Source organism: Serinus canaria, chromosome 11 (genome assembly GCF_022539315.1).
Source record: "Serinus canaria isolate serCan28SL12 chromosome 11, serCan2020, whole genome shotgun sequence".
Classification (NCBI taxonomy): domain Eukaryota; kingdom Metazoa; phylum Chordata; class Aves; order Passeriformes; family Fringillidae; genus Serinus; species Serinus canaria.
The window spans coordinates 1,915,850-1,935,217 of NC_066325.1; the positions used below are offsets into that span (position 1 = coordinate 1,915,850).

Genomic DNA, 19,368 nt, shown 5'->3' on the forward strand with positions numbered 1-19,368 from the left:
GCATTCCACAGCAGCAGAGAATCATTGCTTACATTTCATTTCTGAGGCCTCTCAGGAGAAGAGATCCTAAGGAAAGGACTTTTCCTAAAATATGTCTGTGACAGTGGTGCACCTCAGAAGTCTGTGAGAACACAGACAGTGGTGTTTGACATCTTCATCAGAGATGGGACAGAGTGCCCACTAGCCAGGCTGTGGGTTGTACCCCCATGGAGGGCTGCCTGATGGACTGGATGGATGTGGTGGTGCTCAGCAGGATCCTGGCAGGCTGCAGAAATGTGGGAATGGGAACCTCATGGAATTCAGCCCTGGGAAAAGCCATGTCCTGCCCGTGGGGAGCCACAGCCTCATGCAGTGCTGGAAGCAGCTCTGCAGAGAGGCCTCTGGAGCCCAGGCTGGTGTTTGGCAAAGGAAACCACAGCAACTGGAGCTGGAGTTCAGGCTGACTGTGGATCATGGATCAGGAGCACCCTGGACCACGGGCACACTGGAGCTGCCTGCAGGTCCTGAGTGCCCACGGGCTGGGTCCAGCCTCCGTGTCTGGGCAGTTTGCCCTCAGAAGCTGTGTCTGAACCAGGGGCTGGGGCTGGGGTGTGCCAGCTTTGGCTGTGGGTCTCCTGGGGGGACACTCCAGCTCCCAGCCAGTGCCTGCTGGAAGGTCCCTCTGTGTGCTGGGAGCCTGTGGGGAGCTCAGCTCCCATCCAGACTTCCCAAAGGCAGCCCCCCAGTGCCTACCTCTCAGGATCTCAGGGCATTGAGGAACCTAAAAGGGCACCAAACAACTGCCACACACTTCATAATCAGATGTGAATTATCCTTTATTGCCTTTGGCATGGTCCTGGTGGGAACTCCCGCTTTGTTATCACTGCCATTGCAAGGGGCTCTCCAAGGACAGGTCACAGGCAGCAGCTGAGGTGGAAAGGGTTCCCTCTCTCCATCCCTTCTCTGTTTTGCTGAGTGCTTTAATTAAAACCAGACAGAGGAAAATTTCTCACAGTGTTCCCAGTTTTTAGTGGTTTCACCTGCTGTTGAAAATTGCATCAAGACAGAATGGTAAAGGGATGATGCAAAGAGGAATGAATGCTCCTTTTAGTGGCTATGAATGGAGCTTCTCATATCAGCTAAGTGTTGACTTGTAATTATGAAAAGATTATAGGTTTCTGTTATTTTTTAGCCAGTCCTTTAACACATAAATTAACTAACATTTCATCACTTCATGTGACCTTTCAAAATGGAGGAGGGAGGTTTGGCTGATGAAATTCATAAGATCATATTTATTTGGAGATGTTTACTGTAACTAACAAAGTGAAAAATTACCCTTTTCTATATGCTCACTCTTTCCCTGGTTATGCAGTTCTTGAGGAGGTGATTTTTGCTGTTTTTCTAGAAAGACTTTTAAAGAATAATTATACCAGGGGAGTTTGCTCTTCAACTGTGCTTTAGTTGTATTTTTGTAAGAGCTGCTAGAAGTTCAGCCCCAGCTCCTTGGCTGTCTCATGGCTGTGGGTGGTGGAGCTGGTGAGTTACTAAATAAGAGATGTTTGGCTGTTGGGGTGCCAGGAGTGGGAGGGAAGAGCATCTCGTGTCCTGTTCCTCACTTGCACTGCAGTCTGGCATCGAGCTTCTGGGAAACAGAGTCCATCTTCCAAAATCCCTCCTAAAGAGAGGATGTCTGTCTGTATCCGTGGGGATGGAGGCTAGGGGGAGGTACCCAGGGCAGCTCTGGGGACTCCTGTGATGTGTGGCTGGGTCCTGCAGTGCTGGGTGGCAGCTGCTTGCTGAGGACAAGGCTCAGTGCCAGTGCCGTGCACAGGGATCAGAAGCAAAGAGAAATCCCTTCCCCCTCAAGCAAATTGCTCTTTGGCAGGAGCCACTGAGGCCAGGGGGGTTTCCCTGTTTGCATCTCAGTGCCAAGTGCTCCTGCAGGAGTGTTCTGAGTGGCTGCAGGCTCTCTGCAGGGCTTTGGCTGCAGTGGGCAGGCTCTGAAAGAGCAGGGGATGCCCAAACCCTGCCCCAGCTGGGGGCTGCCAGGTGCTCTCCAGGCTGTCCGTGGCTTGGATGTTTGTCCCTCAGTGCCCAGGTTTTGCAGAGCAGACAGGCACGTGTGTCACTGCTCTGATCTGTCTGTGAGAACAGAGAAGGTGGGTGGCAAAAAAAAGTGTGCTTTTAGACAGAGTCTGCCAGCTCTGCCTGCTGGTTTGGCACTGGCTGGGAGAGAGCTCATAACTGAGGGCATCAGCAGGTTCAGCATGTGCTTCTTAGCTGGGTGTTGAGACCATGCCCATTTCACACCTTTTTTGTCAGAGAAAACTAGCACTGTGCATTTCTTTCTTATTTTTTTCCCCAATTTCTGCTCTTTTATACCCACTTTGCTCCTGTTCCAAGATGTCAAGATGACAGTCTAGGTCAAAGTAGGGGAGAGGGATGGTCCTGGGTGTGATATTGGTGCATTTCTGGATCATTCCTTGATACTCTTTGCATGTGGATCAAGCGTGTGTTCACATTTGTGTTGAATTAGCCAGACAGACCACGTTCCCTGGAGTTCATTCCAGCTGCTGGAGAGCAGGACTGACAATACCTGATCCAGCAAAAAGTCAAAGCAGTCCAGACAGAAGATACCTGACCTAGCAGAGATGAAGTTAACTATCAGTACTTTACACTGTGTGGCATCTTTTTCTGTGGTACTGAGGGTTGTAAAGCTGGATTGGTTCAGGTGCTGGATTGGTTCAGGTGCTGGAATGTGCTGCTGCCCATGTCAGTGGAAGGTTCAGTGTCAGTCAGAGGGAGAGCTCTGTCCACTCCTGCAGGTCTGGGTGCTGCTCAGGCCCTCCCATGGTTGTGGGAAGCTCAGAGTTGCCCTCTTGCAGGAATCCCCTTGCCCACCTTGGGTCACCCTTGGAGAGCAGCTGAGCACATGGGCAGCATGCTGATTTTCTACCTTTTACTCTCCCCCCCCCAGCTGGATTCACAGGCAGGAAATGAGCCCACATCTACAGCACTTGGTGCTGCTGTTTCCCAAAGGTAGAGGAGGCAAAATTAGAATATCCTGTTTACATGTCGTTCGAGCTGTGTTTGACCAGCTGTCCCAAGGGTTTGCAACTGGCTAGATCAGGACAGGCTTCTCTTACAGTCTGAGCATCTTCCTGTGTGAGAGGAGAGTGTGGCTGTCTGCCCTGAGCACCTCCCTACAGCTCAGAGGGGACAGCTTTTCACTGTCACCAGGCTGGGCAAGCTGAGGCTCCCAGGTCCTTCAGGACTGAAGGTGGGACAAACCAATGGCAAATTACTTTCTGAAATTGTTGTTCCTGTACCTTACAGGAAGGTACTTTCCTCCTCCTGATGCTCTCAGAGCATCCTTGAGTCACTGGACATGAAATGTCTGAGAAAAAAATGGTTCAGAGGGCTGAGGTGACAGATTTTTAAGTCACTTCCAGCTTTTCTTAAGTGAATAGTTCAGGCTCTCTAACTGTTACCTTGGTATAATCCTCACCTCTGGCATGTGTGTGTTTGAGCACGGCTCTTTGTGCTTCTGGGCATGCAGCAGGACCTGGCTGGGGCAGGTGTGACCTGTGAGAGGTGTCAGCACCTGTCTGGGGTGGGTGCTGGCCCTGGGGGCTGCTCAGTTTGTGGCGTGGTGCTTACGTAATTCCCTGCCTTTTCCAGGCTCTCCTGCTCCTGCTGGAAATAGACAGTTATCTGAGAAAACAGCCAAGCGCACCTGGAAACTTTTAGACTAGTCTCCTTGCTTAATCATGGGCCCATCTGAAATAGGAAGGCAGCTGTAATAAATGACCTTTTTCTGCCATACATTGGAGTGATGACTCAGGGAATGCAGTGAGCAGTCTCCAGGCTGCTCTGTGTGCTGAGCTCTGCAGCTCTGACATCTCTGGAGCTCAGGGTCTTTGGGCTGCATTGTTCCTGCTTTCAGTATCACTCTTCTCACCTGCTTGCACACGTTTCTGGAAGCTGAAGTATTTAAATTGATTCTGTCTTTCCCATGTCATCTCAGAAGGTTTTTTTGTCTGAAGACCACAGAGGTGTCCTCTCACATTCAATATAGAAAAGAGCCAAGACAGACACTAAAGGTGACTAAGAACATCACAACTGGAAAAGGGGGCTGGTGCAGTAGGTTTTGTGACTGGTTCTGTCCTGTGAACACTGTCACTTACATAGAAAAAAATCTGCAATATGTAGATAAATGTACTATTGCAGAAAGGAAAGACAATGGCCATATGAGCTCTAAATATTTCGTTTATTGTTTATTTGCTGTAATAAATCTATCTCAAAGTCTGTAAAACTGTCACTGGAAAATAAAACTTAATAAAAGCTTAAATAGAACATAAAAGGTCTGCAGTCTGACCTTGCATAGTGCCAAAGTCTGAAGTAATGGCATGGGCAAGCACCTCACCCCAGAGCTCAGGTGATCCCAGCTGCTTTAACCAGCAACTGGTATAAATTGCAGTATCCATGATAATTAAAAACCAAGTACAAGTTTTCTGCAAAATCTCTTCTCTCCCCCTCTGTGAAGCGCCACTTCTTCTGTTGCCCATGGTATTGGGTGTGCAGTGTGAAGCTCTGCCCCTTCCTGGTCAGTTTGAGTGCAGAGCTGGGCTGAATGCCCCTGGTGCTCCACACCAGCTCCCTAGCAGGGAATTTGCCCAGGAGCACTGTGGAGCTCTGGCTGGTGGTGTTTGATGAGTCTGGAGAGCTGCAGGAGCCTCGCCCAGTTCTGCTGGCTCTGCTGGGTGTGCTGGGCTCACTGAGGCTCTGCCTGTGCTGCTGTGTCCTCCTCTGCCAGCAACTGGACCAGCTCCAGGTTTTGGCCACAGCCTCTCCTCCTCTGCTGGAAATTCAGCCCTGCTCAGCTGGCTGCACTGTGACTGTGGTTGCACTCCCCGTGCTCCAGGGTGGTTTGAGCTGTAGGAGGGCTCGTGTCCACAGCAGCACAGCAGGGGCTCAGCACTGGAGAGGCAGCCGGACAGCAAAGTCTGATTTACAGGCTTTCCCTCCAAGTTGCTCATCCCCAGTGGTGCCCTCCTTTTCCTCCCCTGCTGTGTGTCTCCTTGCTTTGACAATCCCAGTCATCTCAAGGTGCTTTTAGAAACAGGAGGTTTTCTGTCTTTACTTTGGTTGCTGAAGTTACTTGCAGGTCCCCTTGTGCTGTGACTGTCAATGTGAGCATGAGCCTTGAGCAGTCAGCTGAGCTCTGAATCCCAGACAAAGCAGCCCAGAGCTGCACAGCCCGTGGAGCAGCCTGGGGAACTCCTCTGCCTTCTGCTTCAGTGCCTCAGTGGCAAAAGATTTTTCTGTAAATGCCAGAGAAGTATGAATTACCCTGGAAGTGCCATGCACTGACTGCAGACAGAGCAGTGAGTGAATATTTTAAAGCAAGCAGCAGTGTAGCTGCAGGGGGTGGGTAGGATGGGGGCTCTGCAGACACTGCAGTCCTGTCGTGCCTCAGAGCAGCAATTTCACATTCTGTGTGAAGCAGTGAGCATTTGCTGTGCTGGCTTTGGGCTTGCCCTGTGTGATGGGTGGCTCGAGTGCAGCAGCAGCAAAACCCCTCTGGTTTGCAGCAGCTCCTCAGGGCTGAGCAGCTCCCAGGGCCTCTCCTGCTCTGCTGGCCTGGAGCTGGCTTCACTGTCCAGCACAGACATGCCCTGGCCTCAGAGCTGCTGAGACAGGGAGGGTGGCATTTGTGACTTGTTTCTGTGGCCCTCTGTGCTCCCAAGCACTTGCCCATCCTGCATGTGAAACTCCAGAAGGGCTAAGGACAGAGCAGGACAGGCAGCACCTGTGGCTGCTTTCAGGGTGAGCAGGAGGGGCTGAGTCCTGCTGGCATCCCTCAGGCAGGTAGGGCTTGGCTCCTGTGCTCTGAGCAGCACTGCCATTCCTGGAGCTGCTCCCTGTGCCTTCCTTTGTGGCCATGACCTCTCCCAAGGCTTTGTCCCACACAAGCCTTCTTGAGCAACAGGCAGAGTGGAGCTAATGGAAGGTTTTTCCAGAACCTAGAACTTTGCTTCTGCAAAACTTCCAGTGAACGTGAACTTTGCTGCACTTGTAACCAACCATAAATTATTTCAAATGTTGATTTTTCTGAGTAAAGTTCTGCACATGCATCCCTCCTGTGTATTAATGGAGTAAAGCCTCCTGTAGCAGGCAGGCACTGAAGTGATGGAGATCTTGTTAAGTCAGCAGATGCATATCTCAAAGGCCTAGATTTATTATTCCTTGAGGACGAAAGTAAGGTTGGGGGCAATCTCAACAAGGTTTAACAGTGACCACCAGAAGTTTCACAGTCCTCAGGCTGCTTCTTGCCTTGCTTTGCTGGAGCTGTGATTTGAGTTAGGTGTTGTGGCTCCTCCAGCACAGCCTCTGCAGGGAGCACCTGGGCACTCCAGGCTGGAGCTGGGGCTGTGTGTGGATGGGGTCAGCTGCTCTTGGCTCTCAGGCTGCCAGTGTGGATTGGCTGGGACTTGGCAGGAGAGCCTGAAACATTTACCTGAGCATTTCTCACTTTTCTTAGCCTGTCATTTTCAACCTTAATTCAAGCTGTGGTGTGCCCTGCTCTTCCCTGGGGCAGAGGCAGTGCTGGTAGCTCAGCCAGGCATTCCCTCCATCCTTCCTAGCACAGCGTGTGCTGCTGAGCATGTCCAGGTACTTATTTATAACTTGTGTGTGCCAGATTTCATTTTAGATACCAAATCCTTGTAAGGACTGTGATCCATGTGCAAGGTTTCTGGCAGTGAGAGCTGCCCACGGTGGGAGGCTGGGAGGGTTCCCTGGGCTCCTCCCTTGCAGGTGCCTCGTGTCTCCTCCCTGTGCCTGCCTGGGGCTGACCTGTGTGTTGGAAGATCCCTCCTCCTGTGGCTCTTGGAAGGAAAGGAGCATTTTTCTCCCCTGAAGTCACCTCTTGGATCCAAGCTGCCCAGGTGCTGCAGCAGGGGCACAACTGCCCAGGCTTGGGGCAGCTCTGGGGCTCCCCTGCTCCCCTGGCTTCTCAGCAGAGCCCATCTTACAGGAGCAGCACCTCCTCTGTGGGATCACAGCCTGCAGGCAGTGTGGGAGCCCCTCCCCTGGCCAGGAGCACCTGCAGGTGGCTGACACAGCCCCTCCACAGCCCTCTGCTCTTCTTTGGCTTCTGCTTTGGAGCTGAGGCTTCCCTCCTTGTTTGTCCTCCCTGCTCCATGGCCATGGGTGTCCATTTCCCTGCCCCTGTGCCATGGCTGGGCTGCAGGTGTGCAGGATCTCGTGTGGGGCTTGTGCAGAGATGGTTTTCCTGCCTGAGAGAAGAAGAGGGGATTTTGCAGTGGCCCAGCGTGATGTTCATCCACCCTTTTCCCAGCACTGCAGAGGCAGGGAGGGAGTCATCTGTGCCATGTGTTAGTTGTTAATTTTAGCTTTACCATAACTCTTGATGACAGGGCTGGGTTGTTTCCTGCTGTAGGCAGCATGTAGCAGTTATCCTGGAGATACGGCGGGGCTGCACAACAGTGGGGCTGCAGCTCATCCTGCCCTTGGGGCTTGCTCTGTGGGCTCTCCCAGCTCACACAGCTGCTGCCTGCTGCACCCAGAGCCCACATGGGACATTTTCTCTTGCATTTGTGCTAAACCTTTTAGGTTACACAAGGATGGCTTCAGGCACGGGCTGAATTCCACCTGTGTCTGAGGTCAAAGCCTGGCCCAAAGGTGGTTAAAGATCTGCCATGATGTGCATGGCATTTATCAAGTTTTTTTCCCTAATTCTGGCTGTCTGGTGAAGTCTGCATGTAGTAGCAGCCTGTGCTGGCATGGCCAAAAAAGCATTACTAAATCTGATATACAGGTCCCAAACTGAACTTCTTGTCCTGCACAGGGAACTGAAGAACAGGTTGTTGCTGATACCTTTGCAATTATAATGCATTGCATTTGGTCTCAGGTCTGGAGCAAAGTCACTGAACGCATCAGAAGGTCCCAGTGGGATCTGCTGTGCTGTGTGAGCTCCCCAGGAGCTGTGCAGGGCTGGAGGCTTGCCTGCCTTGTGTCCAGAGATGATGTTCTCACTGGTGTGCCCCAGCTCAGCCAAGTGGCCTGGTTAAAGGTGTGGGGAGCACTGGCTGTGTGCTGGAGTCCAGCAGGGAGTCTCTGGGAGCTCCTTCTCCTTTTGTACCATTTTGGGAATGTTCCTTTGCTGTGCTCCACAGCGTTTGCTCAGTCTCTGCTCCCTTTGGTTCAGTGCTCTGGGAGGGTGTGAGCCTGTCCCCAGCCCAGCCAGGACTGCTGTGACACTGTGCTCCTGCCCCAGCCAGCCTTCATGGCAACTGTGAGTAAATGCAACATCTTGTAATGGATTTTTCTGGGTAGAGACACCAGATCTGTAGAGAGCTGATGGCCTGGGCAGAAACAGCAGCTGCTGTGTTGAAGATCTGGGGTGCAGCTGACTGCTCAGAATCGAGCTCTCAGGAGGGCCAAGGAATCCTATAAAGGCAGAAGTTGCTCTGAAGTCATGTCAAGGGAAGTGTCAGAAACCAGACATGGTTGCTCTGCGACAGAACATTCTTCATAGGTGGTTTAACAAGCCTTGGAATTAAATCTGGGGAGGGGGGAAAGTGATGTAGCTGTTATGTCAGGGTTTCACAAGCCCACAGTGTGCAGTCAGGGCTGGGGCTGGTGGAAAAGCAGACCTGAGCAGCCCTGTAATCAGGGCTTCTCCTTGGCAGGTATGAGCTCACACCAAACTCACACTGCAGCTGCATATATATTTTCCAAAATGCACTTTTGGAATTTTACATACACTTTTTTAGTATGCTAATCATCTCTGTGGTCATTCCTTCCTGGAGTTAATGACTACTCTCTTGGAGAAAACAAGTTAACAAACTGACAGCTGCTCCTGACTAATCACTTGCTTGGAGAGGCCAGTGCAAGTTTAGCCTCCACAATAAATCCTTCCTTTGCTTCTGATGGTTCAGTGCAGCAGTGTCAAAGAAATGAGGTAATAACTTGCATTTATCAACGCAGTTTGGACTGTAGTAGATTTGTGCACGAGAGCCCAGGGAGAGAACTGCCAGAGTTAGAGGCTGTGGGTTCCTGCTCTTCCTTGAAAAGAAGACATTTGAGTGTAGATGGGAAAACGAAGTTGAGTTGGCATAACCTGCCAGCCAGCCAGATTATCAACAGCTGCCAGGGCTGGCATCAGAACGGTGGGCAAGGAGTGCCCAGGGAGCTGGGGGGCTCTGAAGGGGCTCCCTCTGTCCCCACAGCCAAGAGTGAACCGAGACTGGAGTGGGGTGTGGTGCTGAGGTGGCACCGGCTTGTCCCAGGTGTGATCCCGGGCTGCACAGCCCCTCCTGGGCAGGTTCCTGCAGAGCAGGGGATGTGCTGGGGCTGCACAGTCCCTCCTGGGCAGGTTCCTGCAGAGCAGGGGATGTGCTGGGACAGAGAGCAGGGCCTGGGCTCTGTGCTGCTGCTAGGAGTGAGGAATTCCTGCAGCTGCTGGCTCACAGGACAGTCTGCCAGGCACAGTGTCCACAGTAATCAACACCCATCTCTGATCAGTTAACCTTTAACTCATGGCACACAGAGGATGTTGTCCATGACATTTGGTTACAAAAAAAAGAATTGACTTGGCAGCCTTGGATAAGGCAACAAATGTTCTGAAATTCCCATTTCTTGTGTCAGGGCTGAGCTCACCCAAGGACTGTCATTTTCTTAACTGATGGATCTGGATGGCAGCTAGTTTGTCTCTCTAGGTTTGGCTTGGGTAGCTGTTAATCTTACAGTTTTTGCTTCCCTAAATTCTGAGATCAGGTTTAAGACTTTAAAAAAAACTAATGGATGTATTGAATTTTGAAATTTATGATTTCATTTGACAAATAGTCTAAAATGGCAACATTGTGCCAGAATGTTGAGCTAGCTAAATGAAAAGCTAATCTCCCTTCATGACATGAAATGAAGGAGTTAAAGGTATAAACACCAATAAACCCTGTGATTTAATGAATGGTCTTTCCATTTCAGTGTTGGAATTTGTAGCACAGGCAAACTGGTTTTCTTAAACTTGCCAGTATCCCAATTAATGTGATCCCACTCCACAGCTCCTACTGATGGCTGTGCTGATGCTGCTCTGAGCTGAAGCAGTTCAGTTTTGGAAAGGGTGTGTTGCACTGGGCTGGCATGGCCAGGTTCAGGTGCTGGGGGGGCTCTGGGAGAAGCTGCCAGAAGCTTCCCCTGTGTCCAGCAGAGCCAATTCCAGCTGGCTCCAGGACGGAGCCACCCCTGCCCAAGGCTGGGCCCCTCAGTGACAGCAGCAGCACCTCTGGGGACACTTGGCAAGGGGGAGGAAATCCCCTGGAACTGCAGCTGGCTGAGAGCAGGGAGGCTGTGGGAGAGGAGCAGCTCTGCACAGCCCAGCCCAGGGCAGGAGGGGCAGGAGCTGCTCCAGGAGCTGGAGCTGAGGTTCCCCTGAGCCTGGGGGGCAGCCCAGGGAGAGGCAGCTGTGCCCCCCAGCCCTGGGCTCCAGCAGGGACCAGAGATCCATCCCCCCAGCCCTGGGCTCCAGCAGGGACCAGAGATCCATCCCCCCAGCCCTGGGCTCCAGCAGGGACCAGAGATCCATCCCCCCCAGCCCTGGGCTCCAGCAGGGACCAGAGATCCATCCCCCCAGCCCTGGGCTCCAGCAGGGACCAGAGATCCATCCCCCCAGCCCTGGGCTCCAGCAGGGACCAGAGATCCATCCCCTGCAGCCCTGGGCTCCAGCAGGGACCAGAGATCCATCCCCTGCAGCCCTGGGCTCCAGCAGGGACCAGAGATCCATCCCCCCCAGCCCTGGGCTCCAGCAGGGATCACAGATCCATCCCCCCCAGCCCTGGGCTCCAGCAGGGATCACAGATCCATCCCCCCCAGCCCCCACACAGGAGCAGGGGGTGCCTGGATGAGGCTCTGACCCCGGGAACTCCACACTGGAGCAGCTCCTGGCAGGACCTGTGGCCCCGTGGAGAGAGGAGCCCAGGCTGGGGCAGCTCCTGAAGGACTGACTGCACCCATGGGAAGCTCTCACACTGTTCATGGAAGCATGTCTCCCAGGAGAAGAGAAGGGGGATGCCTGTTCATGATATGCTGATCGTCCCCCACAGAACTTGCATTTTTATTTTGCATGTACTTACATGGAATGTGCACAGCAGGGGTGAATTCTGGAAGATGACAGCCCTGGTTTTGTAGTTCTGCAGTTCCTGGGTTCTCAGGTGTATTGGCAGTTTTCTTGGTGCCAGTGATGAATGCCAAGCTTGTGTATGCACCTGTAGAAAGAGAAGAACACAGCAGTTTCTTTAGAGGTGTTTGAAGCAAAAAAAAATAATCTATTTTTTAATTCTGTACTGTAGTATTTAAAAAACATCACTGGTCTTGTCCTGATGGACTGCCCTGCTAGGACTGAATAGAGACTTATGGACATCTCAGAGAAACGTGAACATCAGTAGTTCCAGTTCTGTGACAGGAGGACATGGACTCCCCAGAGTTTAAGTTCTTCTTCATAGGGATACAAAACCACAGTGGTCCTTGAAATAATTCCCTTCCTTGGTTTGAATTTAGAGAGGTTATGCATAGGTGGAAATAAATGCACAGGCAAAAGACTCCTAAAAAAACTAAACAAAAAAAAAAAAAAAAAAAAAAAAACTCAAAAAAACAAAGCAAAAAAAAAAAAAAAAAAAAAAAAAAAAAAAAATTGAGGAAATAGCTTTAAATAGTCCCCAAAACCAAACCATCCCCAAAACCCCCTTTGTAGATCTTGCTGAAGTCATGACCTTCCCTGTGAGTTTGCCATGTGTAGAGCTGACCTCTGCCTTGTTGGCTCCTGGTGCTTTGGCCTCCTGAGGACTCCATGGGAGTCACCCCTGGCATCCCCAGGAGCAGGTGTGGGCAGCCAGGGGGGATTTCTGAGCCCACTGCAGCCCAGCTGCCAGCCTGAGCTCCTGCCCTGGCACCAGCAGGAAGGCAGAGGCTTTGCTGGTTGTGTTGATGAGGTTCCATCCTCTGCTCACAGGGCATGAAACAATTCCCAGATGTGCCTGACAGATCCATTTTCCCAGTGGCTTTCACTGCAGTGCTTGGTGTTGTGTTTGTGGAGAGGGCCCAGGAGGAATCTTTTGGGCTCGGAGTGAATTGTGGTTTTATCAGTGGTTGATGAATGTCCTGTGGTGGAGCACTGTGTTGTGAAGGTCTCACTGAGTTATTTCTTGGGCTGGCAGAGTTGTTTGCAGAGGGTGTGTGGATTTCTCTGTCCTTTCTGGCTGCACCTGCCTCCTCTGGGTTTCTGGCTGCAGCCAGCCTCAGTCTCCCTGCATTGAAACACCAGCAGAGGCTCGGCCCCCCCTTAATTTTGGGTTGATTTCCATGCATTTGTTTCACTGCAGCCGCCTGCTGCTCTCTTGGGTACTTGAATCTATTCAGGGTGAGGAGCTCATTGATTCAGGGTATCAATGGTGGGGCTCTCCTGAGTGCTGTGAATCGACAGCCTGGAGCTGTTCTGAGGAGCTGTGGAGGATTTTAACTCTGATTCTCTTTCTGCTTTGTAGGTATTTGTATAAAATGTGGAAAAGGTGTGTATGGAGCCAGCCAGGCTTGCCAAGCAATGGGCAACCTCTACCACACCAACTGCTTCACCTGCTGCTCTTGTGGTAAGTCACACCTGCTGTGCCTGCTCCTGGGCTTCCTCAGCAACCAGTGTGCAGAGGGACACCTCATCCTGCCTGCTTCCCCAGGCACAATTCCCACACGAGGCTCCAGCTTCAAAAGTTGGTTTTTATTTGCCATCTGTAAGTGCTAAGCAGCAGCCCAGAAAAGTGGTGTTTGGGTGTTTGAGGGGCTGCATTTACAAAATGCCTTCAGCCTGGCTGTTAGAAGCACTGTGTGCTTTAAATCACTTGTGTTTATGGAACTGCACTGTGCATGTATCATTTCTATAGAAGAAAAAAGGTAAAATTTGTTTGGCCAAAACCATATTTTTGTCACTTTGTATTTTTGCAAATGCAAGTCTAGTCAGGCATGTGTATTTGTCACTTCTGTGTTTGCACAGTGCTCAAAAATTGTTCACTTATGGTTGAATGTGACAGGAACAAATAGAAATTGTGTGTTGAAATGTCTTGTGCTCTTACAAGATTTTATTTTTGTGGGGGAGAACTAGAGGATAAATCACTGCTTCCTCCTTGCTGTTCTCAGGACCTTTTTAGGGTTCCCTATTTTAATCTGAAAGAGATGTTTCTGTGTGTGATTTGGGAAAGTCCTGGGTTTGCCAGGGCAAATGGAAAATTCAGGGCAGCATTTTCAGAAGTGTGCCTTAAATCAGGCATTAAGAACTGAAGTTGGAGATTTCCTCAGTGTCTTTCTCTCAGTCTGCAACTGCTGAGAGCTCACAAATTCCCACCAAACTCAAGGGAAGTGTGAGAGCTCAATTTTCAGGAGTGTGGTGATTTTTCTTGTTTTATGCACACATCTAGTGAGGTTCCTTATATATGAAAATACTTTCCTGGATTTTGAAGATCTTGTTATGATACAGATATGCAGCAAAAGATTTATTCTGAGCAGAATGTGCTGAACACAGATTGTTTCAAAAAAGATTAATTAAGGATTAGGAAAGGAGTAGAATATTATTGGCATAGAACCAAATCAGTTGATAATCAGAACAACATTGTAAAGTTCACTTCTGACAGGAGGTGTTGTCTTTTCTCCTGAGGCTTGTACTGATAAATATTGGTTTAAAGAAACCTTCAACCTGAATGCAGAATTTAGTGACTTTTCTGACTGACTCTGGGCCATGACCAGCTGCAGGGCTGAACTCATCTCACACCCTCAGGGACTGCTCCTGACTCTGCTCAGGTCTGACAGTGGCTTGGCTGTTTTGCTGGCTCCCAAAGTGAGCAGCATCCTGCTTAGCAGAGGATTACCAAATAGGATATCAGATAATGTCTATCCACAGCATTAACCCAACCTAATTGCATGGGTGAATTCCAGCTTCCTCTCTGGGCAGAAATGTTGTTTTCAAGTGCTCAGGCTGCACGTTTGCTCCCATGGGGTTCTGTGTGCAGGTCCTTACTAAAATGCATAAGGGACAAGAAGTGTATTTTAACAGCAAAATACAAGCACAACTCAATCATTTAAACACACAACAAGCTGTTCTGACTGTTCTGGAGAGGTGTGTGTGGCCAGTGCTCACCTCCCACGGGGCAGCTTGAGACAAGTCCACTGGAGGCACTCCTGCCCCTCCCTTGGGTGCTCTGGAATTTGGTGATTCAGGCGCTTCCCGTGAGTCAGCCCAGCACAGGGAGATGCTCCAGGTTGTCTCTGAGCCTCTCACTGTGCTGCTCTGGCCTGGAGGCCCCACCAGGACAGTTCACCAGGGAAGGGCTTGGATTTCCTTGTGTTTGCAGCCTCTGGCACAGCCCTGCTGGCAGGGGAGAGTTTGGGCACTGCAGAGGGCTCAGGGCAGCTGGAACACCTGAGCAGAGCTCAGCTCAGGGGTGAGTCCAGAGCAGAGCTTTTCCTCTGGCTCAGCTCTGAACTGGGATCAACAGCAGCCAGCTGGGAGGAGGCTGCTGCATTAACCCTTTCATTCTCACTCTGTTTTGGGCTGTGCAGCCCATGGAAAGCCCAGGGTGGTTTGGTACAGTGCCAGCAGAGCCAGACCCTGGGAGCAAGGCATGCACTGTCTGTGGGAGCTGCAGCCTTGAGAATGGGGCTGAAAGGGCTGTGCAGGAGCTCAGGGCAAGCACCCAAAGGGAGACTCCTCACAGGAGTGCACTTTGTGACCAGGGAGTTCATGTTGTGACATTGCTGGGACCTGTGTGGGAATCCTGAGCTGTGGGTTTGGTGCCCACCTTTAAATGGATGAGAGTAACCAGGGAGGGCCCAGAAGAACTTCAATAGGTGATTAAAGGCTGGAGAAAAGCTGATGATGAGAGCTCAGTGTATTTTGGGTATCTGAAATTGTGGGAGGGTCATGTGGCTGGAGCTTGTAAGTACATGAACCATAAAACAGCACTAGAAAGTGATCTCCTATGTGCTAGAGACAAACACAAGAGAAATCTTTCCTGGAGGCTGAAATTACACAATTCAAATAGGAAATCAAAGACAATTTTTCTGCAATGAGGATGATTAAGTGCTGGAACAAAACAGCAAGAGAAGTGGCAGATTCCCTATTCTTTTTTGTTTCCAAATTAAGACCAAATGTCCCTTTGGAGAATGTTTTAAGTTGAGCCAAGCTTTAGGTAACTGGGTGATCTAAACTGGTGCTGATCTCAGCAGAGTGGAGAGCTCCCTTGGTTCTCTCTGCCTGAGCCTGTGTCCATGCTGTAGTTCCTGTGTGTGTTTGTGTGGTGGTTGGCCCTAGCTGGGCACCAAGTGCCCTCCAAAGCCACTCTATCCCTGCCCTCCTCAGCTGGATGGGGAGAGGAAAGATAAGGAAAGGCTGTGAGTCGGGATAAGGAGCAGGGAGAGCTCAAAAAAAAATCTATTAACAGCCAGATCAGAGTAGGGTAATGGCAAATAAAAACTAAATCTTAAAACAGCTTCTCCTCACCCCTCCTTTCTTCCTGGGTTTAACTTTACTCCCAGCTTTCTCCACCTCTCCCTGAGTGGTGCAGGGGGATGGGGAATGGGGGCTGTGCTCAGCTCATCCCAGGTTGTCTCTGCTGCTCCCTCCTCCTCAGGGGAAGGGCTCCTCACATCTTCCTGTGCTCCAGTGTGGGGTCCCTCCAAAAGGGGACAGTGAGCTCCTTGAGCTTCTGCAGGCTGAGAGCTTCCCATGGGTGCAGTCAGTCCTTCAGGAGCTGCCCCAGCCTGGTCCTTCCCATGGGTGCAGTCAGTCCTTCAGGAGCTGCCCCAGCCTGGTCCTTCCCATGGGTGCAGTCAGTCCTTCAGGAGCTGCCCCAGCCTGGTCCCTTCCCATGGGTGCAGTCAGTCCTTCAGGAGCTGCCCCAGCCTGGTCCTTCCCATGGGTGCAGTCAGTCCTTCAGGAGCTGCCCCAGCCTGGTCCTTCCCATGGGTGCAGTCAGTCCTTCAGGAGCTGCCCCAGCCTGGTCCTTCCCATGGGTGCAGTCAGTCCTTCAGGAGCTGTTCCAGCCTGGTCCTTCCCATGGGTGCAGTCAGTCCTTCAGGAGCTGTTCCAGCCTGGTCCTTCCCATGGGTGCAGTCAGTCCTTCAGGAGCTGCCCCAGCCTGGTCCTTCCCATGGGTGCAGTCAGTCCTTCAGGAGCTGCCCCAGCCTGGTCCTTCCCATGGGTGCAGTCAGTCCTTCAGGAGCTGCCCCAGCCTGGTCCTTCCCATGGGTGCAGTCAGTCCTTCAGGAGCTGCCCCAGCCCAGGTCTCCATGGGGCTCACAGCTCCTGCCAGCAATCCTGTTCCAGCCTGGGCTCCTCTCTCCACGGGGCCACAGGTCCTGCCAGGAGCTGCTCCAGTGTGGAGTTCCCGGGGTCAGAGCCTCATCCAGGCACCCCCTGCTCCTGTGTGGGGGCTGTAGGGGCTGCAGGGGATGGATCTGTGATCCCTGCTGGAGCCCAGGGCTGGGGGGGATGGATCTGTGATCCCTGCTGGAGCCCAGGGCTGGGGGGGATGGATCTGTAATCCCTGCTGGAGTCCAGAGCTCAGGGGGATGGATCTCTGGTCCCTGCTGGAGCCCAGGGCTGGGGGGATGGATCTCTGGTCCCTGCTGGAGCCCAGGGCTGGGGGGATGGATCTCTGGTCCCTGCTGGAGCCCAGGGCTGGGGGGGATGGATCTCTGGTCCCTGCTGGAGCCCAGGGCTCAGGGGATGGATCTCTGGTCCCTGCTGGAGCCCAGGGCTGGGGGGATGGATCTCTGGTCCCTGCTGGAGCCCAGGGCTGGGGGGGATGGATCTCTGGTCCCTGCTGGAGCCCAGGGCTGGGGGGCACAGCTGCCTCTCCCTGGGCTGCCCCCCAGGCTCGGGGGAACCTCAGCTCCAGCTCCTGGAGCAGCTCCTGCCCCTCCTGCCCTGGGCTGGGCTGTGCAGAGCTGCTCCTCTCCCACAGCCTCCCTGCTCTCAGCCAGCTGCAGTTCCAGGGGATTTCCTCCCCCTTGCCAAGTGTCCCCAGAGGTGCTGCTGCTGTCACTGAGGGGCCCAGCCTTGGGCAGGGGTGGCTCCGTCCTGGAGCCAGCTGGAATTGGCTCTGCTGGACACAGGGGAAGCTTCTGGCAGCTTCTCCCAGAGCCCCCCCAGCACCTGAACCTGGCCATGCCACCATAACACAAATTAGAATTGTGAGAAAACGAGCACAAAATTGCCTGTCTGTCCTGTTTTTTAGTCTGTCTTTTTTCCCCTTGAATAACAAGAATGATCTGAGGTCATCTCCAGCAGTTTTCAGTTTTACTTTCAATAGAATGGTTGTAGAAAATAAAAGGCAATAACCAGAGAAAAATAATTTTGCACCTGAAGATATCTGATTTAGATAAGGGCTCAATACTTAACCAGCTACAATTAAAAAATAAATAAAATAATATTTCTAACCCTTGGGAAAAGTTGTGGTTTGGAGACCACTCAGGCTGAAATGTGATAATGAGTGATGGAGCCTCCAAGGCCTCATTTCATCACTTGGCAGTGAATGTTTTCAACTCAGCAAAGACAAGTGCAGTTGTGCAGAGCAGTGGAAATTCTGCCTGAGTCAGAGCCCTTTCTTAGGCACTTCTTTGAGTTTATCTTCAGTTTCAGTGCCAGGGGCCGTCTGTCAGGGTGTCCTGGTTGAAGAGGGCAGCGTGTGCTGCCTTCCTGAGCCTTCCTGAGCTCCCAGAGTCCTTTCCCACTCAAACTGCTGCCTTGAGAGACTGCCCCAGTGCAGGGGCTGGACAGAGCTACAGAACAAAGCAGGGATTTATTCCAAGTTTCTCCTCCATGGATGCACCTTGGGCAGCACCAGAGCCCAGCCAGGGCTGCACCCAGGATGAACCAAAATGGTCCCAAAATGCACGGCCGGGCACGGGGTCTCTCCCTGGGATCAGCTCTGCTCCATTCCCACCTTGCAGTTCATTGTCCCAGCCCAGCTTTAGCCCAGCCAGTCCCACCCTTGTTTTTCTCTCTCCAGCCCATGGGGTTTGTGCTCCTGGGCTGAGATTGGGATCATTTGTCCTTGGTGCCCAGCTGGAGCAGGAATTGTTTTGTCTCCCTGCTCTGTGCACAGAGCTCACCATCCCATAATATGAAGCTCAGAGTTACACACTAAAGCAGCACAAAACCTAAAAAATAGAAAAGCCAAACCTGAGGCATCACCACCTTTGTTTATCACATCACTGCTGGGGGGTTTGTGTTGTTTGCAATTAAGAGCAAACCCAAAACCAGACTCTCAGCCATGGGCACATCTGTGGGGGCTCCAGCCTCACCAGGGTAGGGGTGTAAGGATGGAATGGGGGTTTTGGGGTCTCCTGCAGTGAGGGTGGTTCCCTCTTTGAGGACATGGATGTGGAAAGATGAGAAAGTATTTCAGGTACACAGTAAATACACAAGAGACTTCTGTCCCCTCTAGACCTTTTGGTAAAATGTCTCAGATGGTAAATCTCTGAATTGTCTTCTGAGGTACTGGCAAAAACCCTCAGTAATTCCTTGATCCAGAGTTGTGCAGGACCTCCTCCCAAAAGGAGATTTCACCAGTAAGGTGAGGTTAGAGTTAAAGTGGAAGAGCAGGTGACTCATTGGACAGGTTTTATGTGCTGCTTTCCTGCCTCTCACTGTGTGCAGTGGGTGCTGGATGCCTGAGCCTTGCTGCTGTAACTGAGCAAGTTCAGCACCTCAGATCCTTGCTCTGTCAGGAGATTTTTGCCAAATCTCTGTGAACTCCTGCAGCATTCTGCCTGAAGCCATGTGTCACTTTGATTTTGTAAAACTTTGTAAGCTTTCTGATGTTTATATTCTCTCAACAAACTTTCTCACACACAATTCTGTAAATAACCTATGTTTTGCATTCTTTCATGGAGGTGGAGAGAATTGATGGACCCTTGGTCTGTCCAGTGGCACTGGAGAGGTGGCACTGTCACCCTCCAATCCACTGTCACCTTTGGAAAACTATAAATGTTGGAGTCAGAAAATAAAGGGGCTCTTTTTTGTTCCCCTCGAGAGCAGCAGTGTCTGTGTCATCATTTCGTGCCTTATCTCAACAGCCATGCTCCTCAGAGAGCTTTTTTCCAGAGGCCAAAGAATTCTCTTCAGGTAAGGTGGAAGCCAAAGTGATCTGATTTCCTGAGATCAGGTATTTCACTGTGGATCTTTATTCACAATCTCTTAGAAGAAACAACTGAAGCTTGTTAGGATGGTTTTTGAATGCAGATTCTGTCTCAGCCCTGACACCAACAGAATCTCTTTTAGTCCTTGATTCAGCAAAGCACTTAAATGTATTAAATATGTTA

General features: G+C 51.4%; 1 protein-coding gene across 2 annotated transcripts in view; it reads left to right on the forward strand.

Moving 5' to 3' along the window:
• The window catches only part of WTIP (WT1 interacting protein), an 89,136-nt gene that overhangs the window by 18,041 nt on the left and 51,727 nt on the right, over positions 1 to 19,368 (forward strand). For both annotated transcript variants that reach the window (XM_030227643.2, XM_050978900.1), the window contains exon 2: positions 12,543 to 12,644. In XM_030227643.2, the coding sequence (XP_030083503.2) occupies positions 12,543 to 12,644 (102 nt within the window). The remainder of the gene's footprint in view (positions 1 to 12,542; positions 12,645 to 19,368) is intronic.